The 26,041-nt window shown below is 39.7% G+C and overlaps 1 protein-coding gene across 1 annotated transcript; it reads left to right on the forward strand.

Moving 5' to 3' along the window:
• Positions 1 to 964: 964 nt before the first annotated feature.
• LOC118088525 (zona pellucida sperm-binding protein 3 receptor-like) lies at positions 965 to 26,039 on the forward strand. Its single transcript, XM_035122260.2, has 7 exons — positions 965 to 1,159; positions 3,659 to 3,853; positions 12,022 to 12,218; positions 14,640 to 14,844; positions 16,963 to 16,989; positions 20,179 to 20,245; positions 23,388 to 26,039. Exons 1-6 carry the CDS (start codon positions 1,063 to 1,065, stop codon positions 20,241 to 20,243), a joined length of 786 nt encoding a protein of 261 aa, XP_034978151.1. The 5' UTR covers positions 965 to 1,062; the 3' UTR covers positions 20,244 to 20,245; positions 23,388 to 26,039.
• Positions 26,040 to 26,041: the final 2 nt, after the last annotated feature.

The following is a 26,041-nucleotide window of genomic DNA, read 5'->3' on the forward strand; positions in this document are numbered from 1 at the left end:
TTCCCATCTTCCCCGACCACTGGTCCTGTTAGCTAGGGATCATGGGAGTTGTAGGCCAAAACATCTGGAGGGCTGCAGTTTGGGGATGCCTGTGTTAGATGAATAAAAATAATAGTTCTAGTTACAGGTTGGTAGTCATGTTGGTCTGCCATAGTTGAAACAAAATTAAAAAAATCCTTCCAGTACCACCTTAGAGACCAACTAAGTTTGTCATTGGTACGGGCTTTCTTGTGCATGCACACTTCTTCAGATATTATTCAAGTTTGCATTCAGTTGAGGAAAGGTTTCAGAGGGGGAGGTGACAGAAGCAATTTGTGTTTATTTACTTGTAGAAATTCTTACACTAGAAATAGCATACAGCCAGGCCAACAGTTCACAGGCAGTGGAGTGGTGGGACAATCCTAATGGTTGTGCATGGGTTGCTGTGGTGTAGTATGTTTATGTTAGAATATGTAACATCTCTGGATTACAAAATAAACTAGTATAAAAATGCTTTAAATAAATAAAGCTACACTGAAGGATTGTTCTAAATTATTCATAAGCCTCTCACGATATTTCTAGTATGCTTTTTCCTTTCTAGACATAGCATTTAATAATTGGTTAAAATTACTTATAAAACATTCAGTTAAATCTGTTTTACTGAAAATCAGTAAATTTCACTCTTCAAGGATGGATAGAACTAAAATTAGAATAGATGAAAGATTCAATATGTCAGCTAGAAGGTACAAGATAGCATATTTCTACAAGGAAGGTGCTCCTCTATACATGAAGACAACCAGGAATGATCAGCTACCAACTGTCCGCACTAGCTACTGCTGGTGTCATGGGCCTGGAGAGGCAGGAGACGTAACAAGGAAGTACCAGCTCCAAAGGAGCTATTAAATAGGTCATATGGGAGCCACCTGTTAGTCTATTTCAGGTAATGTTAACGCGCGGGTTGGATGCGACCCGTTGAAACGTAGAGATCGCGCGCCTCGCCACCGCCGCGCAGCTCCTTCCCAACGTTTTGTCCCAACCCCCGCATGCGCAGTTGATTCGTCGCCGTCTTCTCAGGTCAGCGCTATGCAACGGCCGTCGTGGAGGCTTCTCCGGGCTCTCTGGTTAATGGGGATATCGATAGTGCTGCTCCCTCAGTGGTCCCTGCCTCATAATGGCGCGGGTGAGTACGATGAAGGAAGGCGACGACGGAGCCTCTAGCGGCCGCTGAGCCTCCCTTTTGTCCCGCCCCCTCGCCCTCCTGCCGTCTCTCCTTGAGCTTAGAGAGGCTTCACAAAGCGCGGCGCGCGAGTGGGCGGGTCTTTCCAGGCCCCTGAGGTAAATGCGGATGTCCTACCGCAGACAGCCAGGTGGCGCTGAGGTGCCCTTCCTTGCTCATCTGCGAGGCCCCGGCCGCGCTGAAAGCAGAACAAATTGGGCTCCGCATCCTGAGGCCACTGGCTCTGCCAGGGTGCCATTCTGCCCAGCCAGCTGCGTTTACTCCGGAGTAAGCGCGCATGGGGAAAATTCTCGAGGAATACTTTGGTTACGGTGGGATGGGGGAGAGTGTTTGGCCATGTACAAAGACTGCATTGGTATTTTATTTTTTTAATGCGGTGTTTGGTACCCACCAATAGCTGCTAGCTGTGCAATTTACAAAACGTGTAGTTAGACTGCTTTGGAAATATAAAGTATTGTGGACTAGAAGGTAGGTATTTCATCATATTATTTATTTAAACATCTTTCTCTGTGTTTTAGCAACTACAACAATCCCCAAAGAACCTAGAATATGCACTTACCCTTGGATCATTTTGTGTTCATGCTCAATTATTCCATATTTTCATACCAGTTTGTCACTGGCATATTGCCACAAACTATGAATGCAATAAGTTATCAGAGACAATGTCTAGCAAATCACCCAATCCACACGCCTCTTGTCAGCGAGGAAATAGATAAAAAAATGCTGAACCTTAATTCCTGGCAGAATCTGAGTTTCAACAGATATCAAGACAGTTGAAGTCTCCCATGACTACTGTATATCTCATTTTTTATTTTTTTGTAATCTGGTCTAGGAAGGCATCACCCCAAGTCTTCAGTCTGGTTTGGCAATTCATAGACACTTGCAGTAAGGTCCCGGATTATTATTATTATTATTTTATCCATATACTCAGTCTGCCTTCCATGCCCCGTGGATATTACATATTAGGATAGGTTACAATGGCAGGGATCTTATGGCTCAAGTACTTCCTACTCCTTCCTCTCAAGTTTCCTTTTCCAGATTGCAATTTCGTTTCTCTGATACCATGCAGAGTACCTGCACCCACGAGCCTCTTTCCCCAGTTTAGGCTGCAGCATGCAGAGCCACCTGTGCTTGAGCTGCCTGAGCCAAAACAAACAAACAAAAACAAACAAACAAACAATAAACACCCCCCCAATGGACATGTCCAGGATTTCCCAGACATATGACAACCCTATGGCATAGGAGCTTGTATGCCTGGCACACTTTTATACCCGCTTCCTGATGAATTAGCTCTGACATGGGAGACTCTGCAAAGGTAATAAAATCAGGGTATTGTGAATTTCCAGAGCTGAGACAAAATGACCATCCAGTTCATAAGTAGCCAGTTCTAGATTTCAGTTATTTGTGGGTTGTTTTTTGGGGGGTTGGGGTTGGGGTTGGGAACAAAGCATTTTGGGTGAGAGGTACTTACCATGGCAATGGTAGAGGCTTCTTCCTCTCTTTTTTTATCCCTTTTGACTTTAAAACTTATGAAATTAAAAATGCTGCCTGTTGTGAGGGAGCAACAAGAAAAGAGTTCTGTCTGCTGTATCCTCACTACCCTACCCTCATGCTTCAGCAAGCACCATTTCTTTCTATATAAAAATGAGATTTAAAAATGGCACTGAAGCTGGGGAAGATTTTTGAAGGGAAATAACTAATGTTCTCTGTAGCTGCACAGGAACTGGAGAGCATTCCTTCAGGCAGTCATTCTCCTCCTAGGAGGCACTGTGACAATATTACAGTGCTACATCTTGCATCATCTTGCATTTTTTTTGGAGGAGAATAAGGGCCAGTAGAAAGCCTCTCTAAGGGAGAGTGCCTCTACAGAGAGGCAAGAGTGCTTTTAAAATGGGATGGGGGCATTAAAAGGTAAAAATTCCCTCCCTGAAACAGGGATAGTTGTTTCCATTTGGGGACTGAATTACTGTTCCCTGAACTAATTTTGCTCAGCCCTAAAACCAGGGAGTGAGCTCCCTCTCTCATTATTTTAGAGCTTTCGAGAAGATGCTATCACTGTGGGTAAATTCCCATATGTATGACTCTGCAAAGAACTATTTAAAGAGGAGTAATTATTGGTTTCCCCCAATTTTGGTCTAATATTACCATTTTGCCTCCATTATACAAAATAAAAGAGAAATTTACTTGTCATCTGAGCAGCGCAGGACCTGTATACACACTGCCCAGGCTTGCACCCTTGGGGAGGTCACTTCAGTGTTGTTAACACAGTAGTTTGACTTTGCCCTTGGAGGCACACTCCATTGTCTCTCAAGATAGATGGATGTCAACCAACAATACGCTTAAATAAATTTTAATATTTTAAAGCACCAAGAATTGAATAACATCCAAAATATTATACCATTATAGCATTATGAATATGACCTTTTTCTGACATGTTTCTAGGTTTCTTCTGTGCAACCCCTCCAAGCATTCTTCATGGATTTCACAATGGGACTGGAGACCCTTTCTATGCTCTTGGAATAGTGATAACATATACTTGCAGTGATAATTTCTCTCTTATTGGAGCAAACTCTATTTACTGTGGCATGGATAGTGATACTAAAGGAGTGTGGAAGGGAAACCCCCCTGAATGCAAAGGTTGCATTTTCTTTTACTCTTGATTCATGATATATTATGATTCATGATATATTAAAAGGGAACTTTATTCTAGAGAGCTGTATACTTGTCCTCTTGTCCCTCCCTTTGTTTGGCTTTGTATTGATATTAAGCTTCATTGTTCACGTTCAGAATCCCCAAGTTGTTTAATTATATTTTATGTGTGGAGTGAGTGACAGAGATACTTATGTTCTCCTTTTATGTTTCTGCTCTATCTCAGTAAACATTGCATTTCACTTTTGTGCTATACAGAAGCAAATGGGGAAGCCCCAATGTTTACAGGCAGTGAGGCTATATACTACATTCCCAGTTCATGGATGTAGCCAGGATTTTTTGGGAGGGGTGTAGAACATCAGTTTGCTAAGTATTTTCATTGATTTTTATTGATTATGGGGGGCAGCTGTCTCCCTGTGCCCCCTGGCTATGCCCATGCCCATGCCCCAGTTCTAGGTTTTGTATAAACTGGCTACCTTAGTGGTCCTGATTTTGCTTAAGTATATTAGCAGATTATTGGCTCTACGAGTAATTTCGTTGTTCCCGCAAGGGGACAATGACAATAAAGATATCTTACAGGTCGTTCCTTCTCTGCTACTTTTCAGAGAGAATGTGGTTTTGTTTCTAGGTTCCAATTTCAAACCAGCCCATCCCTTTCCTCTTCCAGCATTACCCCCTCCGCCAAGGTGATGCCCTGGACTGGAAAAGAAATTTAGCTTCCCTTTTGCACTGTTAAATCCAATGCCACTTAATAATAATAATAATAATAATAATAATAATAATAATAAATAATATTTATACCCCGCCCATCTGGCCGGGTTCCCCCAGCCACTCTGGGCGGCTTCCAACAAAACACCATATTAATCAAAACACTGATTAAACCCCACCACTCAGGAATCTAGAGGGGGTCAGGGCACACAGAAACTTGGGGGAGTCAGGGTAACCAGAGTGACAGTTTTACAGGTCACCCTAACCTCTGCTGAATGGGTGCCTGATTCTAGGGTTTGGGGCACTTGACCACAGTTTGTGTTCCTTCAGAATAAGGCACAGCAGAGACATTAAGAAATATGGTTTATTTTACACATATTTACCACCTGGGGGCTTGTCCTTCCCAGCCGCATAGCAGTGGATTCACTGCCATCCCCATGTGTCTCTGCAACAACCTGGTCCAGCCAGCCTGCATGGCTGCACAAACTCACTATCAGCCTTTTGTTTCTTCAAGATGCACCCGCAGCAATCCATTGCCAGGCTGGTCTCATGAGGAAGCTAGCCAGTATTATTTCTTAGCTTTGGCTAAATTCTTCTTCTTCTTCTTCTTCTTCTTCTTCTTCTTCTTCTTCTTCTTCTTCTTCTTCTTCTTCTTCTTCTTCTTCTTTACTTTTCTTAATAACATACAAAATCATACAAAAAAAGAAGAGAAAAATATATACAATCCAACTCATATTTCATTAGTCATTACAAGTCAGACAGTATACCAAACTAGGTTGAATTGTTAGATTTAATTAAACAGCAAAGAAAAAAGAAAGGAGAGAAAGATATAATAGAAAAGAACAAAAGTAAGAGAAATTGTTTAGAAAAGAATAAGAAATGAAGAAAAGCAGAAAGAAAGGTTAGACAATACGATACATTGATTCTTAAAACACTTCCACCGCATTTCTGCACAGCATTTTTACATTTCCCCCTTTATTCTGTAATTTCCATCTTATTTTGGTATCCTGCAAGGTTAGTCTAAACATAGCCATGTTTTGTTTCCCAGACCTGTTTTCTTTAAATAATCATTTAGGCAGTCCCATTGTATGGAAGTGAGAGCTGGACCATAAAGAAGGCTGATCGCTGAAGAATTGATGCTTTTGAATTATGGTGCTGGAGGAGACTCTTGAGAGTCCCATGGACTGCAAGAAGATCAAACGTATCCTTTCTGAAGGAAATCAGCCCTGTGTGCTCACTGGAAGGACAGATCGTGAAGCTGAGGCTCCAATACTTTGGCCACCTCATGAGAAGAGAAGACTCCCTGGAAAAGACCCTGATGTTGGGAAAGATGGAGGGCACAAGGAGAAGGGGACGACAGAGGACAAGATGGTTGGACAGTGTTCTCGAAGCTACGTACATGAGTTTGATCAAACTGCGGGAGGCAGTGGAAGACGGGAGTGCCTGGCGTGCTATGGTCCATGGGGTCACGAAGAGTCGGACACGACTAAACGACTAAACAACAAACAACAAAACAATTGTTTCTTGATATTGTCTTTTGGTTTTTGTTGTATTCTGTTAGTTTAGCTAGCTCTAGATATTCATATAGCTTCATGTCTATCCATTCCCCTTTCGTTGGTATATTATCTCCTTTCCAAGTTCTTGCTATTATTACTCTCGCCACCGTTGATGCATATAGAAAGATGTTAATTTTATCAATGGAGATATCATTGTATAAAATTCCTAGTAGGTAGGACTCTGCCCTTTTGGTAAAGGATATTTTTAATAATTTTTGAGTCCCTTCATGTATTGTTTCCCAAAACTTTCTAATTTTGGGACAGGTCCACCACATATGGTGTAGAGGGTGCCGATCGCATTGTGGCATCTCCAGCATTAGTTATTCATAGTTTTATTTATTTTCGCTATCCTATCTGGAGCCAAATACCATCTGTAGTGGAGTTTCATAAAGTTCTCCCTTAATGTGTAGCATGCTGTAAAGTTTATATTTTTCTCCCAGAACTTCCTCCATTCACTGTGTTCTATTTCCACCCCAGGTCTTGTTCCCACTTGCATATATACTTATTCTTTGTTTCCGAGTCTGATTCTGTATTATCTAAGAGCCTATACATTTTGGAGAGTGTTTTTTCATTATCATAAAGAACTTCTTTTTCAAATCTTGTAACCTTATTTCCGAACCCCCTAGTTTTTATATCTTTTTCATATGTTGCCTTCAATTGAAAGTATTTTAACCAAGATACTCCTCTAGTTTTTAATTATTCGTATTCCTTCAATTTGATATTCCCGTTTATGTTTTCTCTTATCTCTCTGTAGGTTAGCCATACTTTTTAAAATTACATTTTAGCGTGGGATTTGCCTCTAGCGGCGATGTCCACCAAGGGGTTTTATCTATTATTCTTTCTTTTGTTCTTTCCCAAACTTCCACTAACTCTTTCCTTACTGTGTGATTTTTGAAATCCTTGTGAATTTTGCACTTTTCGTACATCAAATATCCATGCCAGCCATAAAATTTATTACAACCTTCTAGTTCCAAGATGTCAGTTTTTTTAAAAATTAACCAATCTTTTAACCAAGTCCAGCAGGCTGCTTCGAAGTATCTTTTCAGGTCTGGAAATGCGAAGCCTCCGGTTTCTTTTGCGCCCTTCAGTATTTCCATTTTCATTCTTGCCTTCTTCCCTTGCCAAATAAAGTTTGCTAAATCTTTAAAGTATTTCATTCCAATTATTATGGGGATGTTTTGGAATAGCAATAGAATTTTCGGTAGAACTATCATTTTTATCATAGAGACCTTGCCCCAGATTGAAAGCTTTAGGTTTTTCCATTTCTCTAGGCTGTTTTTTTATTTCCTTCCATTTTGACATAATTATCTTTGAACAGGTTTGTATTTTTGTTAGTTACCCATAAAGATAAAGGTAAAGGGACCCCTGACCATTAGGTCCAGTCGTGACCGACTCTGGGGTTGCGCGCTCATCTCGCATTATTGGCCGAGGGAGCCGGCGTATAGCTTCCAGGTCATGTGGCCAGCATGACAAAGCCGCTTCTGGCAAACCTTCCCGCTGTAGCAGTTCCTATTTATCTACTTGCATTTTGACGTGCTTTAGAACTGCTAGGTTGGCAGGAGCTGGGACCGAGCAACGGGAGCTCACCCCGTGGCAGGTATTCGAACCGCCGACCTTCTGATCAGCAAGCCCTAGACTCTGTGGTTTAACCCACAGTGCCACCTGGGTCCCTTAGTAACCCATATTCCTAGGTAATTTACTTTATTTTCTATTTTGATTCCTCCCCCCCCCCAATTCTTCTTTATCCCTATCTCATATTTTTTGTCAACATTTTAGATTATTCTTTATTTAGTTTAAATCCGGATACCTTGCCAAAATTTTCCACTTTGTCTAAGGCTTTCTGAATTCCTTCTTCTGGGTTTTCTGTCATAATAATCACATCATCAGTGAACGCTTTGACTTTGTAGCAAAGCGTTCCCAAGTTAATACCCTTATTTCTTTATCTTTCCTCAACGCAATTAGTAATGTTTCCAGAGTCATGATAAATAAGAGGGGCGATAAGGGGCACTCCTGTCTCGTCCCTCTTTCAATTTTAAATTCCTCTTTAATTTCATTATTTATGATTAATTTGGCTTTCTGTTCTTTAAAAATTGCTTGTATTCCATTTATAAATTTCTGTCCCAGTTTCATGCGCTCACAAGTATTACTTAAGAAGCTCCATGACACGCTGTCGAAAGCTTTCTCAGCGTCTACCATCAGCATTGCTATTCTCATGCTGGGTTTCCATTCAGTATATTCGATAAGGTCAATGATTATCCCGATGTTATCTTTTATTTGTCTCCCCAGGAGGAAGCTGGCTAGATCTTTCTCTATTATTCTATTTAGTAGGTTTTTCATTCTGTTTGCTAAGATTCCGGTAAAGAGTTTATAATCTATATTTAATAGAGAAATTGGTCTCTAATTTTTTAATTAAATTTAGATCTGAACCTTTTTTGGGAATCAATGTTATTAAGGCTTCTTGCCAGGATTTTGGTATTTCTCATTTTTCTATGGCTTCATTCATAATTTAAGTTTAGGTGCCAATATTTCTTCTAATTTTTTGTAATATTTAATTGAAATCCTGTCAGGTCCTGGTGATTTCCCATCTTTCGTTTTCCTTATTACGTTTCTAAATTCTTCTTATTCAGTTTCTGCATTAAGGTATTGGTATTCTATTTCATTAATTTCAGGTAGGTTATTTTCGATTAAATACTTTTGGATTTCTTTTTTCCCTTCTTTATACAATTTTTTGTAATATTTTATAAAACTGACCTCGATTTGTTGTAGGTCTGTAATTTCTTTACCTTTGTTTATGATCTTATTAATTACTCTTTCCGTTTGTTTTTCTTTCCAAGCTAGCATTCTTCCGGGTTTATTTGCCTGCTCAAAGTATCTTTGTTTTGTCCAGATAATTTTATTTTTAACTTCACTATTTATTAAATCAGATAAGTGGGATTGTAATTTTTTTAATATGTTGCAATAATTCTTCATTTCTTGGATCCTTTATTAAATCTTTCTCTTTCTCTCTTATTTGTTTGTTCATCTCCATTATGTTTTTTCCTTTTTAATCCTCCCCATTTGTTGAATTGCAAAGCCTCTCATAAAGGCTTTGCTTGTTTCCCATCATTAGTTTCTTATCAGTTTCTTGTCTTTCATTTATTTCAAAAAATTCTTTCAGGACTTCTTTTGCTCTTCACACACACTTGTCATCTCTCCAAATTTCATCATTCATTCTCCACCTCCCTTTAGTTTTATTTTGAAACCTCATTTGAATTGTCACTGGCTTATGGTCTGAAATAGATCTATTCAAAATCTCAGCTTTTTCTAAATTTAACATTTATTTCTTTGTTAGCCATATTGTATTGATTCTTCCCCCAGATTTCCTCGCCTCCGAATAGTGTGTAATATCTTTCCCAGTAGGGTTTTTCATTCTCCATGTGTCATATAAATAAAAAATTTTCTATTAAATGAAAAAAGAAAAGAGGTAGTTTACCAGAATTACTTGTTCTTTCTCTTTGCGGTCTATCCATTTCTATTGATATTACTCAATTCATATCTCCTATTAATATTATATTTTCTCCCATATAATCCCACATTTTTCTTCTACATTTTAAAATAATTCACCCTTCCTATTGTTTGGGACATAGATCCCTAGTACAGTGGTGCCTCGCTAGACGAAATTAATTCGTTCCACGGGTCTTTTCTTATAGCGAAAAATTCGTCTAGCGAATCCCATAGGAATGCACTGATTTTTTTAAACTTTTTTTTGCCTATAGGAACGCATTAATTGAATTTCAATGCATTCCTATGGGAAACCGCGATTCGCTAGATGAATTTTTCATAAAATGCATTCGTCTAGCGAGGCAACCTCCGCTCAAAAAATCCTTTCGTTAAGCGGAAATTTCGTTAAGCAGGGCATTCGTTAAGCGAGGCACCACTGTATAATTATTTTCCCCTCACGTATGAATTTCTACTCCTAGTACTCTTCCTTCTTCATCTTGAAATAACATTTGGGGTTTCAATGAGGTATTTATATAAAGAACAACCCCCCTTTTCTTTTCTTTTCTGTTCCTGCCGCCACAAATTCCATCCCTAATCCCTAATCTGTTATTTTTTAGTACTCTTACATGATTTTTGGATATGTGTGTTTCTTGTAGGCAAATAACATCCCACTTTTTCCACCGATCTAAAAGTTCACCTTCTGTCTTTTTAGGTGAAAGATAGTCCCTCAGGGAATTCCCATTTAAACATTATTTTACTTTTCCTTAACGCCGTTGTCATAAATTTGTAATTGTCCCTTTTTTTCAATAGACGTGTTGGAATTTCCTTCATTATCTCTACATGGTTTCCTTCTATGAGTAATGGGTCCGTCCTGCCTTTCAATAGAAGTTTATCTCTTAACAGTCTTGAATTTAGAAAGACCAGACAATCTCCCGGTTCTCTCCTAAATTTGTGTTTATTAAGTCTTATTCTGAATATTTTTTCAATGTCCAATGTCAGTTCTTCTTCGACTCCCAGCCATGCTGCAATCTCTTTTGTCAGTTTCGTCGTTATATCTTCATCTTGAGTCTCTTTTACCCTTTTTAGGCGGAGAATCGTCTCTTTTTGCTTCATCTCCAATATCGCCGAGGCATCATAGGGCTCTTCCTGTATTTTTCTTAACTCATCAATTTCATCGTTTTTTTCCTGGTATCTTTTCATCTTTTTGTTGGTCCTGTTGAATTTTTTTCAACAGTTCATCTTGTTTCTGTGTTTTAGTTTTAACCTCTTGGACCGTTGTTTCTAGTTCTTTATGTTTTACTGTCAGTTCACTCACTTGTTTTTAAAGGTCCAGGATTAAGTTGGAGTTCTTTTCTATCTTGGTTCCCATAGTTTCCATCTTGCCATCTATTATTTTTATATTTCTGTCTAGGGTTGTCATCTTGTCGCTTAGATTTTTTCCTATTCTTTCCATTGCTCCTATGAGATCTTTCATGTCTGTATTGTTGTCTCCCTCTAATATTGATGTCCTCTGCTGGTAACTTTGGGCTGAGTTTAGACCACTTACCGTGGGAACCTTATTTGATCCCTAGATATCTAACGTCGTTTTTATTTTTTTATTTTTTATAGTTCTTATCTAGGCATTCTGTATCCAATTTGGGAATTCCCTTTGGCTAAATTCATGAATTTATGAGTTTGCTCAAATCCTAACCCTTCACTGAATCACTTATCAGGTTATACACAGAAAGGGGGCTGGAGATAGATTGGATCCACGATCATGGCATGGGGAGTGGGGTTCACGCTTTGTTTCCTTATATGGCCTCTATTTGCATTGGGAGAGAAGCTTCAGTTCCTTTTTAAAAAAATCATAATGACTAAAGCTGCGAATAAAGCCATTTATGTTTTGTCTGCAAAACTGAAACATTTGAGAGATCCATTCATCATGCTTTGTGGTCTGATGGTCAATGGATGGATCGGGCTTCCATAGTATCTGTTTAGCATTTCTGTACTGGATCTGTCACCATATATTTATTAGCACTTGGAGCTAAAAAATTATTAACCAACTAAGTTTGTTCTGGGTAAAAGCTTTCGTGTGCATATTCCTATATATATATGTAATTGTTCAGAATACCAACTTAAACATTATATACAGATCAGCAATTCTAATGCAAGTGACACCACGTTTTAGTTTTATTTATTTTAAATATCCAAGGTAGTAACAACTTTTGTAGAGAACATGTGACATAGAAGATATAGGGCACAATGTAACGTATAGCCAGACAATGAGTATCAGTATTTGGGTTTTTTTAATAGAAAACAAACTTTTTAATAAGGCTTCAACAGAATATACTGATATTTGAGAAAATGTAAATAAACTATATGCAATGTTCTATTTCTTAGTTTTTGTTTTTTAATATTCCTGTCTGCTTATAGTGGTGAAATGTGAAGATCCAGTAGTTAAACATGGATTAATATTAAGTGGATTTGGAGATTCATATACGTATGGCAACACTATTACATTTGAATGCAAAATTGGATACTTTCTGACGGGAAATTATTTGATTAAATGTGAAGCGAACAGTAGCTGGTATCCTGCGCTGCCATCATGTAAAAAAAGTAAGAATATAAAAGCATTCAAATAGCAGTTATGCTTCCTCAGTTATTGATAAAAGATGGTTTACTAATTGTGGACATGTGCTTTTCATTTTATAAATTCAAGTCTGACATCAGAAGGGACATCTCCCAAATTCTCTCCCAATTTTATCCTGTCGGATAGCATTAGCAAAGTATGTGTGACTGTTGAATTGTTAAACGAATATTTGACATCCTGGCAGAATGCACTTTGAGGGGAATGTGTGTTGTTTATAAAGGGCCAGTTCTTATTTCAGTTTCCCTCTTGTGAGTTCTTTAATTAGCTAGAACAAGTTTGTTTGTTTGTTTCCATTTATATTTCATCTTCCCTCATGGAACACACTGGTTTTTTTTACAATTTTTGTGGGGACTTTTTTTGTTGCAGTTGATCCAGAATTATGCGGTGCCCCATTAATTCCAAGTGGGACTGTGCATCCATTGCAACATCAGTATAAGATTGGAACAGCTGTTTTTGTAACCTGTAATAAGCAGTATTCTTTTCCTGATGAAACCATGGAGATGAAAGTAGAATGCCAAGGCTACAATTCCTGGTATCCTCTTGTGCAAGCATGTTTCTGTAGGTATAAATATAGGTAAAGGTAAAGGGGCCCCTGACCATCAGGTCCAGTCGTGTCCGACTCTCGGGTTGTGGCGCTCATCTCGCTCTATAGGCCGAGGGAGCCGGCGTTTGTCCGCAGACAGCTTCTGGGTCATGTGGCCAGCATGACAAAGCTGCTTCTGGTGAACCAGAGCAGTGCACGGAAACGCCGTTTATCTTTCCGCCGGAGCGGTCCTTATTTATCTACTTGCACTTTGATGTGCTTTCGAACTGCTAGGTGGGCAGGAGCTGGGACCGAGCAATGGGAGCTCACCCCGTGGCAGGTATTCGAACCGCCGACCTTCTGATCAGCAAGCCCTAGACTCTGTGGTTTAACCCACAGTGCCACCTGGGTCCCATAGGTATAAATATCGCTTTGGGTTATTCACATCAGGTTCCATTCCCTAGCCCAGTGGTTCCCAATTAGCTAAATACAGCGGACCCTCTGATTTTCAAAAGCCACACTACAGACCCCCCTACTTTTGAAAATCTTGATATCTCTATGATTTGATCTCTCTCTGTTTTTGTTATGTAAATGGTGCCATTGACCCTCTGGGATCCATGGACCCCCAATGGGGAACCACTGCTCTAGACAGTTGCTCCTTTCCTATAGTGGTCTATAAGGTGAATAATAGTGTATAATGAATGATTCAGTAGTTTGATTTCTAATTCTAGAATGTGATGTACTTAGTAAAATGAATAAGTGAGATATTTTAATCTATTGACATTTCCCCCACATACTAATAGTGTGTCCCCTGCATATTGACCTGTGCCTAATGGGCGGTGATTTCTGTGTTTATTTGCCACACAATTAATAACTCATCATAGTGCTATTTAATACCTCCCTATGTTTGTGCTCACATATAATGCAAGAGGAGCTGCACTGATTAATTGCTAGCTGGATTCAAAAGGCATTGCTTTGCCTTATGTTCAAAGGATAGTCTAGGAACTAATCAGAACAATTGTTTAAAGTAGTATGGTGTCTGCCTACTGTCAAGGAAATGTATTGCATTAATTAAAGCAGAGTGTTGTATCCTTTCCCTTTGAATTAACTAATCTGGGAGTATACACAGCAAAACATTGCTTGAAAAACAGTCAGTTGGGGTTGCTATTTTGCTCATTATTGTATGTACTACAATTCCAGAAACTGAAAGAATGGGAGAGACATCAAATCGGATCAATATAACAAGAAATAGAACTCAATTAACTTTGCTACTCACAGCTTGATGGTAGAGGAAGGATGATGGCGAATTTTGAGCCATAAAACCTTACATTGCTCAGAACCTCAATAACTTAGGGACTTTCGTCAGCTCATATGAACTTTCATGGACTCTGTAGTTATAATGAGAGACTTCCTCAGTGTACCCACCTCTGGAAGAGGTGTAGGAGGTGGCAACACAATAATGGGCTTTTTAAGTGGGTCACTCTTTGTTTGTGGAATGCTTTCCCCTGGGAAACACACCCGGCACCATCACTGTCAGCTTTCTGATGCCAGGCTAAGGCACTACTGTTTATCCAGGCTGTATACAAACCAAGAATTAAGAGCCTTTTTTTTAACCAAGTCAGACTATTGGGCCATTTAGGTCAGTATTACCCATACTGACAGGCAGCAGCTTTCCAGTATTTTGGGCAGGGGGCATTCCCAGCTCTAGATAACATAAATTAAACATGGGATCTTTTGCATACAAAGTAAGTGTGCTATCACTGAGCTACAGCCCTTCCAACCACAAACCACAACCACAACAACACTTTGTTAAGCTCAACTATGAAATATTTGGAAAATAATGTGGACTTTAGTGTTGCTTTGTTTTGTTTATAATAGTTTGTGTTTTCAGTTAGAACTTCACCAGACATTTATTACCTGTCTATCCCTAATGCGAAAATAATCTGGGGGAAGAAAACCAGCTATGAGCCTGGAGATAAAGTTACTGTTCAATGTTCCGCTGGCTATACATTATCAGGGCCATCTGAGATTCGCTACATTGGTGGGAAGCAATGGTCACCTGAACTTCCATCTTGTTATCTGAGTACGTATGAAGTTGTAGATATATAGCAACACTTCTCTGACACTGCTGTCACTTTTCAGGTGTCACTCTTGCTTTTCCTCATACAGGAGATTTTCTTTCTATTACTATCTTGAGTTTGATGCATATAGGCAGTTCACCTGGCAGTAGGCCACTGGGAGCACTATCTGTAATAATTAAGAGTCCCTGTGGGTGAGCTAGGAAAGAGGATACCGGTAGGTGGCTGGGGAACCTGTTCCTGACACCAATGGATAATCTAAAGCCAGAATAAAGCCAGGACTACTACAACTCCTAAAAAATCCTAACAATCTTTGAAGGTCCATAGGTTTCCCATTCTGATCTGAAGTAAAGTAAATTTCTATTCTAGCAACTCTTTAAGAAGTGTGATATTTAAAACCAATTAGAAGCAAACAGCATTCTCCTACATTCCATTTTATAATGAAAAGCCACATTGAAAAAGAAACTAGACTATTATAAACAGAAACAAATGGCCAGATGGGGAAGGAACTACTACATGTACTGTCATGTTTGTGTTCGTGTTTCATTTTGTGGATAAAATTGCTATTATACTTGGATGTCAGAGTTTGCAATGATACCTGGTATTCCAACCTTAAGATGTAGAGAAGCTTCTTGGAAGCTTGAGACTTACCACCTGGATCCTTGTTCTTTTTGGATATTAAGAACTGTCAGGACTGAGGTGGCCATGTAGATCTTTGGAGTAATGAATTGGACCAAGGTGGAGAGCGAGGCAGGTACTTAAAGTCAGTTCCCAATTGTTCCTTTACTTGAGTAGGATGTGGTCTCACCACCCACCTTGGTTGGGGAGGAGGAAATGTTATTTCAACAAGCATCAAACAGAGACTAAGACATATATAGCAGCTAGCCCTGTTTGCACTGGAAGGTGCCTTTTCAATTAAAGGCCCCCAGCCTGTTCCATCAGTCTTCTACTCCAGTGAAGCAGGGGAGACCCTGGTCTCAACTGGGGCCTCTGTGATGGAGTCCTTAGAGTCTGAAGATGGCTACACTATAGCCTCATATTGGAGCGGCACTGGCACCACAGACTTATCTGATGGAAGTGCTTCTAGGATTGGTCCCGCAGGTCTTTCCCCTTCTGCTTCCGAGTTTTTACCCTCATCCATTGAAGACAATGAATCCAGCTCCAGGGCTGTGACATAGTTTTGCCTGGTGTACTAGTTACTTACCTTCCCGGAAAAGATAGTTCTGACCATGGTGATACATACCTTGGTCACTTACAGGTGTAGGGCTGCCCTTGAAGAGTGTTCGGAAACTGCAGCTGCTGCAAAACATAGTTGGCGGGTATGTGCTTTCAGACCGTAGTATGCTGGTTTTACATCAATTGCAATGATTTCAGATTTGTTTCCATACTTACCGGTAACTCATGGTGCCGGTTCTACCTTAGTAGATCTAAAGTGTCTTGAGACTAAAATATCTGAAAGAGAGCCTCCTCCAATACAAACCTGAATATAGGTTGCATCTTTGGAGTCCTCTTGCCCCACCACTTAGAGTTTCTCTGTGGCAACACCCCATCTTTGGAATTCCCTCCTGAAATATGAGTGGCATCCCTGAAGTAAACACATTTAATTCTCCTGGCCTTCAGTGGTAACTAATTAAGATAGTTGTAATCTCCTGGTTCTGCTTTTATCCTTTGCTGTTAATACTATTGACATGTTTTTTATAGTGATTATACATTGTTTTGATTTACAAAAATATTTAAAAAATGCTTTAAAAGGTGGAATATATACCTTTGAAACCATGTAATTGGTGCCATTTGGTGCTTTCCTCCTGGGGCTGGTAACTGAGCTAGTAATTTTCATCAGGACAGTACCAGAGGGGGAAAGGGTTACACCCCACACAAGTGGACAAAAAAATCCCCCCATGCCTCCTTTTTAAGAACAAGACCTAATAACGCGACACATTTAGCATCACATCTACTCTGGCCCTGAAATATGTCCACCAGCTGTAGTGTGAAATTAATAGTCATTGGCAGTGCTTCAGCTAAAATTTATTTCTGATGTCACTGCCAGTGTGAATGAGGATTTCTTTTAATTAATATTTAAGTTTTGTGAGAAGCTCACTTAAATCATTTCCCCTCTCTTCTAGGTTTTGTCTTCGTACTGCTTATATTTGGTATGTAATTTATTGAAACTGAATAAGAAATACCTGAAAATGCATTTTCAAATTTCTTAAGCAAGGACCAGAGTTTTGCAGAATCTACGTACTTTTACAATAGGAAAGCTGAGCATTATTCAAAGATGTTAAGCATTTTTAACTTATAAAATCCAAACCATGCCCATTACAGTAACACAATAAAACCATAACCTCTTACTTTAAAAATTGTCTGCATCAGAAATGTTTTCAAAGCCTGCATCTCCCATGGTAGAGAGTTTTGTATCCTTGGGCCTACCGTCATAAATTCTGTGTTCTGCCCACCAACCTACCTGACTCTGCTGGTGAGCATTCATACAGGACTTCTGTAACTGTCGATAGATGTTCAAGGTGGAGAAAGCTTGTGGCTCCGTGGGAAAGATATTTATTTCTTCCCACCCCATGGGCTAAGCTTGACAGGTGGTTGCTTCCAATTAACTGTCAAAGTTGACCTGCAGGCTGGTGGGGAGGGGATGAGTATGCATTACTAGTATTTTCCCCACAGGAAAAGAACTCGCAAAATAGTGCCCAGCAGGACTGAATCCTGCCTCTGCACCAAACAGTTGATTAACAAGTGGGTGTGGTTTGGTTTGGAAGAAATGACCTCAGAAACCAAATCAGACCTGATAGACCAAGATTGACCCACATGCTGGAGGTTTCCCACCCCTGGCATAGGCAGTATGATAAGTCACTTGACCACAAAACATTTAGTGTTGTAAAAGTAAAAACCCACACTTTATTTGGGCTCAGAAGCAAATAGGTCCAATGCGTTCAAATGCAATTGTTGCTGGCACATCAGTCGAAATTGATGAAACACACTCTTAGGCACTTCTGTTCCCTGTGCTTCCATAAATAACACTAAGTCTAGGAGGATCCCCAAGTTACAAATTTGGACTTTCAGAATGTGTTTAAATATCTCCAGATCCAGTTGAATACCTCTATTCAAAACAATAGACACTCACAGAATCCCAATCCTGTCTTAATCTTCAGCTTGTCTGCTTTGCTCCACCCCAAAACTGCGTCCAGACACCTGTTCAAAAGTTCCACAATCCAGCCGTGCAAAAAACCCAGTGATTTCTTACAAGTATATCTCACCATCCAGCAAAGACAGAGGTATCATTACAGTTCAAGGACACATGTCAAGCAGGCAATGGCACTAGAATGTGGGGCTGTGGCTTGGCAGATAAGGCCTCAAGGGTCATGGAACTCTTTTTCCCCCAAATAAAATTTATTTTCAAACATTTTAACACAAAAAGTAAAAATAAAACATAATCAAAAAAAAAGAAAAGAAAAAAGAAAGAAAAAAACATATCAATTCATAACATTAACTTGACATTGTGGACTTCCTCGATTCCCCCCCCCCCTGGGTCCATTAAATCTAAATTAAGCAATTTTCCTTTATCATCTTAAATCATTCTGACACAATTTTTCCATTATTTCCCAACCAATTCTAATCTACTCAAAGAAAAGAAAAAGACATTGACTATCCTCAACCTATAATTCATTAATTAATCCAAATCTAACTTTATTTTCCCATCCATCTCTAATTCTTCCTTTAGCTTCACAATTTATACCCCAAAATTTTCCATACATTCAAATGTTATTTCTTCTGTCATAATAACCTTTAACCACATTTATCTAATTCTACCCCCCTTCCCCTGGACTCCGGATCTCCCAGATATATCAACCAGCTCCATAAAACATTCGTGTTTCGGACCATCTTAATCAGAAAATAACCCAATGTTATTCCTCACCCTATTCCCACTCTTTCACCACCTGTCCACCACTCTCCCTTCTTTGTCCCCTGCTGCCCCCCCCCCCAATTTTCTAACTGTAGCACAGTACCATCCAGCTATGTTTCCACTTTTCAGCCCTATCTCAATCCCCCCCCCCCAGTTAAGCTCAGGCCCCAGCATGGATTCTGCCCTCCCTCTCTCACTGGGAGGACATTGTTCCATGCTGGTTCTTATTTGAGGACTCCTTGAATCAAACATAAGTCTTGTTACCCCTCTCCCACTGGGGGAACAGTATTCTATACATCTCCCTCCTCTTTTTAAAGTTCAGTTATATTGTCCAGGACTGATGGATCTTCCTCCTCTTCTGCAAAGTCATTTACAATGCCCCCGGATGGTGCTTGTTCATCTTGCTTCAGTTCATTCTCTACTGAGACCAACACCTTCACTTTCCACACAGTTCTGTCTTATTTTGCGAATCTCTATATTGTTCTGCCGCAATTCATCTCTCACGTCCAAAATCAGTTCCAGGAGTTTTTGATAATCCACAAAGTGGATTGATTGCCTTTTCTAAAAATGAAACTATTGAAACACTATTGACTATATTGTATTTGCTGGATTGATGACATTATGTCACTATATATTGGCTGATATTTTCCTATTTTGAATAAATTCTGCCTAATCTGAACAAAAAAAAAATCCTTCTAGTAGCACCTTAGAGACCAACTAAGTTTGTCATTGGTATGAGCTTTCGTTTGCATGCACACTTCTTTCTTGGTATCTGAAGAAGTGTGCATGCACACGAAAGCTCATACCAATGACAAACTTAGTTGGTCTCTAAGGTGCTACTGGAAGGATTTATTTATTTTTTGTTTCGACTACATCAGACCAACACGGCTACCTACCTGTGCCTAATTTGAGTTAACACATGAAACTGTATTATAATAAATTCTTCTTTAAGAAGCAGAACTAGTTTGTAAAACTCAGGGTGTGGACAATGTTTCCCTGATTCAGTTATTAGAATAATCATTGTCTCTTTCCAAAATCTGAATAATAGTCTCAGTTGTATTGCCTCATGGATGGTTTTCCAATAATTTCTTGAAGCAAACTACAATTTTATCCATTGTTTGTTCAGGAGGTTTATTGTTATACAGATTACAGGTATTCATTTTTGTTTTCAATTCCCTTGCTGTACTTTTCCAGAAGAAATGATACAAGGAAGTTTTATGGTTTTTACCATATGGTTACAAAATTAGGGGGAATTCACATATTGTCTATGAAGTAGTATGTCTGGAAATCATGGCAAAGTAGCTATTTCAAATGGTTCCGCATATTTGAAAAGAAATGTGATGAAATCATGTGCATTCTGTTCTTTACTATCTCAAAGTAAACCAGTGAATGGGTTCTTAAGGTGACTTTTCCCTGTTTTTTCTTAAAGCATGTTTGCTTGTTTTCTTATGGCTGCCAGCCCAATCGCTTTACACGACCTTGTGTTCCAAATAAAGGTAAGACTGTACCAAACTCTTACTCTCCTTTCTTCTTTGCACCTCTGAGGACCACCACACACATTATGTACACAGAAAAGGGGGCCTGGGGGACCAGATCTCTTATCCGAGAAGGTGTGCATTCATTCAGTGGCTATTAAGCACTTTCTTTTGGGGATAAAGCCGTATAGCTCCCAGAAAGCCCACACCTAAATGGGGTGCAGGTCCTCCAGAGTAGCATAAGGCACTCCACTCCTGTGCATGTAAGAGCTTGGTGATTCAATCACTTCAGTTAGTTGATGACTAAATAATCCTTTAGTTGATTTAACTGATGAAATTGAATTTTAATTTCCAGGGTTGAGACTGAGGAGCGTAATCCTTACTTTCCCAGTGTCTTTTTAATTTTCCTATACAGTATTAAGCTTGTGGGCCCTTGATATTTTAGCCCCCACAATACTAGATGCCAGGGAAATCTACAGATTCAAGAAACAACAACAACAATTATAATGCTGAAACAAGTGCTTTTTATCTTTAACATTTAACCCATTGTTTGTTAAAACAAGGCTTTATTCTAGTTACTCAGCATAAGCACATGCAAAGTAGATCTAATTGCATGATAAAAATATGTTTTCAGACAAGCCTATAGCCTACCTCCAGCCCACCTAGCTGGGTTACATTTATAAGATAGTAAGCCTTATTTTGCACTTTCTCCCACAAAGTGCAAGTAGATAAATAGGGACCGCTCTGGCGGGAAGGTAAACGGCGTTTCCGTGCGCTGCTCTGGTTCACCAGAAGCAGCTTTGTCATGCTGGCCACATGACCCGGAAGCTGTCTGCGGACAAACGCCGGCTCCCTTGGCCTATAGAGTGAGATGAGCGCCGCAACCCCAGAGTCGGACACGACTGGACCTGATGGTCGGGCCCATTTACCATTTTAAGCCTTATTTTGAGAGTTCTGCAAGCCTCTATTTCAGAGTGTTTATTTGACCTTAAAATGTATGTATAGTTATGAATGTGAAAATCATTATCATATATAAATAAAATTAAATATATTTAAAATTAAATTCCTACAATACTAATACTTAAATGAAAGACTCTGGGCTGAATTAAGCATTTGCATGTGAAGCATGTAATTAAATCTAACAGCTGTTTTAAAATAAAATAAAGTGTAAAGGAAAAAAGGAGTCGTTGAACCCTTCTTACTGCTTCTCTGCCCTAAATTAAACCTGGAATCTGAACTCTCAATGGGGTAGAGGCAGGGATTTGAGGTAGGAAAACAGCAGAACTGGTAAGAGTTAAGCACCTCTCCCCATGTCTGCTCTGAAATGTCCCATCCCAAGCTTTTTTCTTAAAAACTGGACACTATAAACATGGTTTAATTACATGCACCTGCAGTTAGAACTGTCATAGTTTATGTTGTTGGTTAGCTTTATTCATTTATTTATATTCCACCTTTCATTCAAGTAGCTCATGGTGCAGTACATGGTTCCCCCCCCCCTCTCCATTTTATCACCTCAACAACCCTATGAGGTAATTAGTGTGGGAATGTTAAGGATAGCAGGAAAGGATATATTGAGTAAGTACGGTATTATCCTTCTTCACTTGTGCTAGTGAGTGATGTAGCAGAGCAATTTCCCCTCAATATAGCTGGAAGCTAGTTTGCATATTTGTTTGAATCTCTTAGTTAAGATGATTTCCTGGTGTCCCCTTTAATCCTTCTTACAAGAATAAAGACACAAGAGTCTTTCTCAGTAAAGTAACAAAACGTTTACTCACATTTCAGTTCATGATTTGATCCCTGAAAGGCAAGCTTTACTTAATAGTTACACAAGAAAGTCTGAGTTTGTCTCATATGGAGATTGAACTCAAGTACTCCTGGCTGAGAGTCAGCAGGCAGCAAAATTACATTAAGATAACAAAATGGCTGCAGGAGAGCATCATGACAGCAAAAGATCAGCAAGCAAGAGAGCAAGAAAGGACGGGCAAGAGCGGGCAAGGCGGAGGTGCGGGCGGCTCCATATGCCTCCTTGATGGGCCCCCTTGATGCGCCCCCTGCTGGGTGGGCACCCTGGCGCACCGCGCCAGTCAGCCCAATAGGAAGGACAGCCCTGGTACAAAGTTACGGTATACAGTGGTACCTCCGTTACGGACGGGATCCGTTCCAGAGGCCCGGCCGTATCCCAAAAAGTCTGCAACCGGAGGCGACCTTCTGCACATGCACGCGGCACAATCGAGTGTTTTTGTGCATGCACACGCAGTGTAACGTGGAAGTATACACTTCTGGGTTTGCCATGTTCGCAACCCAAAGTTTACGTATTCGGAGGGATACGTAAACAGAGGTACGACTGTATTGTGTGTCTTTACTTGAGTTCTCAGAGTTAGAAGTTTTGACATTCCTCCAAGAATCTGAGAGAGTGTTAGCCTTGCAACAGTCACCCTGGGTATGTCTTTTGGCTGAAATGCGGCATACTATATAAATTAACAGTAACACAATATCCCTAAAAAATAGGATACCTAAGAGTCGAGAGCTTGCCCAGTGTCATTATCATAGAACTGTAGGGTTGTAAGGGACCCTGAGGATAATCTAGTTCAGCCCCTTACAATTCAGGAATATGCAGCTGTCCCATACAGGGATCGATCCTACAACCATGGCATTATCAGTACCATGCTCTAACCAACTGAGCTATCCTTGTTCTAGCAGGGCTTGTAGGTTGAATCATGCTCTAAGTCAGGGGCATAGCAAGGGGGGGGAGCGGAGGGGGCGGCCCGCTCCTAGCTCTGTCTTTTGAGGGGCAGCTCGAGCAGCGCTGCCTCCGGCACCCTGCTACGTTGCGACGCATGTGTCGTACGTAGTGACGCATGCGCCATATGTATCAACACTGCGCATGTGCGCTACATAGTGATGCCCTGCCCCCGGGTGCGCATTATGTTTGCAGCTCCGGGTGCCCGAGCGGCTTCCTATGCCACTGCTGTAAGTTACTGGGGGGAAAACCAAAAGTAGTACTTTTGGCAAAAATAGCACTAATGTTGCAAAATTATTTTACTCACCCTTAAAAGTATACTGTTTTGTTGTTACTTTCCTCAGGCTAAAGTATAGGACTTGCAGTTAATTTTAGGAGCTGTGCGAAGCTTAAAATCTTATTTTCTTTTTTCATTTACTCTAGCTATTCTAAAACGACTGCTAAAATGATACACCTAGAATATCAAAGATGCTTAAGCTCTCCTGAATCTTCATACCTCTTTGGAAAAGTGACTTGTGTAATAACAAATGCTGCTGCGGCAGCACCGTGTGGAATTCTATATGAACAAACTGCTGCATTCCCCAACAGCCTCTGAGGATAGAACTAAATGTTAAAAGAAATCCAGGTTACAGTATCTCTGAAAATGCCACATCTGTTCTGACTTTTCTTCTTTCTTCTCCTTAATGTCTAGTCATTGCAACTTACCCCATGCCCTCATGTCATTACACCGTGTATATGCTCAACTGCACTGTCACTGTCTTCTGCTGTTAGAGAAATGTATAGCATAAAGATGTTGGACACATCATTAAATGCTATAGAGCAGAAGAAACCCAACCAGGGCTGTATCCCACCACCTGCCCCGGAGTCAAAAGACTTTGAGACTGCTTCGCTGTCATTCCACTTTGAGACTGCTTCGATGTCAGTCTCCGTTGTAATGAAAAGGGATTACCTTGAATTAATTAAAAACCTCTTACAATCCAATATATCCAAATACAGTAGTAGTCCTTCTGTTGTAAACAGGAGAATGTCATTACTATCCATGATGGTTTTCCAGAGTAACAATCGGCTGCTTTTTTCAATCTCTTTGGATTTTAGAAGTTCACAAAAGCCATTCTGGGGTAAGACTTTATGTTTCAGATGCATTTGGTTTACACTGACCACTGTTTTAAATCTGAATCTTATAACTTGTATAAATTTATGAAGATATTTTTGTATGTTTGTGAATCAAAGATTTTAGATTGTAAGAAATATCATGCATATGTATCAATGTGATATGTTAAATCTCTGCTTTATAAATGGTGTGTAGATAGTGTGTGTCCCTGTACCTTTTTAGGCAGTTACTAGTCCTTGACTAAAATTATACTGTGTTAGAATCTTGCAATAGTAGTCTGCACCACAAATGAAATCCTAATATACTTAACGTTAATTTTCAGCCATATACAAAATAACAACAACAATACATACCACAGATCACCAGTAAATCCTCAGCTTCAACAATGTCATTTTCAATCTCCTACAGATGAAAGTTAATTCTAATTCCTTTAGAAAAAAAACTATCAGATTCCACCTAGAACACTATCCTTTCCAGGATAGTTGCATGCTTTTATTCTTCCAACATAACCCATTTTCCTTTAAAGGAAGTTACTTCCTACCGCATAATTCTCTGCTGAATCACATACTGCACCTTCGTAAGTCGAAAAACGCCATTGGAAACGCACGTTCCCATAGGAATGCATTGGAAACAGAAAAATTCGAAGCAACCCTATCTAAAAAACTGCTGCGGTTTCCCCCCGAATGTCGAGACATTCGTAAGCGCGCGGCCATTACCCCCATCGAGTTGTTCGTAAGTCGAGGTACCGGTACCACTGTATATGACATTAAAATTTCAAAACATTTACACACAAAAAGTCTGGAATGCTATTATAACCCCCTGGGCCAAATATATGATACACTCGCCCCAGATCCCATCTGTATATTAGCTGGGGCAGCCTTCACCTGCTCCCTTAAAGGAACAATGCCACATTTGTGCCATATGATTTTTAAATACTGGTAACATTAATACTTATATTTTAAAAATCCCAAGTAGAAACAGACTCTGTAAAATTAATCTTATTGCAGAAATACTGTTACAGTGGTACCTCGGGTTACAGACGCTTCAGGTTACAGATGCTTCAGGTTACAGACTGCTAACCCAGAAATAGTACCTCGGGTTAAGAAATTTGCTTCAGGATGAGAACAGAAATCGCGCCACCACAGCGCAGCTGCAGTGGGAGGCCCCATTAGCTAAAGTGGTACCTCAAGTTAAGAACAGTTTCAGGTTAAGAACAGACCTCCAGAATGAATTAAGTTCTTAACCAGAGGTACCACTGTATTTAAACCATTAGGAATAACTGCCTGACATATAATATGCTTCTCGTTGAGAAAGTAAATAAAAGTATAAATTGCTAAAAACTTCAAGGGTATATGTTGATTTGCTCCTGTTCCTTTTAAATGTTTTCATTTTTGCTTTCTTTAACCACACCCTAATTGAGCGCTTTACTTTAAGTCACTTGGAGACTTTTGAGTGACAAGTGTCTAATAAATTTAATAATTTTTTAAAATCACATTTTCATATTACAGTACTTTCCTTTGGTCTGTAGTCTTTGCTGGTTACTAGATTTTTCATTTAATTTTATAGCTGATTTGCAGAGGACCAAAAGGCCCACCCCCTTGACCCTGCAAATAAGCTGCACTACAATTCTATGATTCTGTAAGGTACAATCATATACAAAGCTGTCCACCAAAACACTGTCACAAGGCTAAAATCAAAACTTTCTTTACACAACCCTACACATGGCAGGGACCCATTATACCCAGAGATTACCATGTGTAGTCAATTTAAATTTTGGAGAGTAATAGCACATGTACAATCATGTTGGTGAACAAGGATTTGAAGGAAAATAAACTTGTGGATATGTGGGAAGGAAGAATTATTGGATCAGAATAGCTACTTATCAGAAGGAAGGGTAATTATTGGAATCAGAAGGCAATGAAGGATAAAACCCCGTCTACTGAACACCCAATAGAGTCGGAAAAAT

Source organism: Zootoca vivipara, chromosome 7 (assembly GCF_963506605.1).
Source record: "Zootoca vivipara chromosome 7, rZooViv1.1, whole genome shotgun sequence".
NCBI classification, from domain to species: Eukaryota; Metazoa; Chordata; class Lepidosauria; order Squamata; family Lacertidae; genus Zootoca; species Zootoca vivipara.

Excerpts from the sequence above, each read along its gene's own strand:
- LOC118088525 (XM_035122260.2), top strand. The coding sequence starts at position 1,063 with ATGCAACGGCCGTCGTGGAGGCTTCTCCGGGCTCTCTGGTTAATGGGG. Across the intron at positions 14,845-16,962 it reads ACTTCCATCTTGTTATCTGA|GTTTTGTCTTCGTACTGCTT; the intron begins GTACGTATGAAG and ends CCTCTCTTCTAG. Across the intron at positions 16,990-20,178 it reads CTTCGTACTGCTTATATTTG|CATGTTTGCTTGTTTTCTTA; the intron begins GTATGTAATTTA and ends TTTTTCTTAAAG.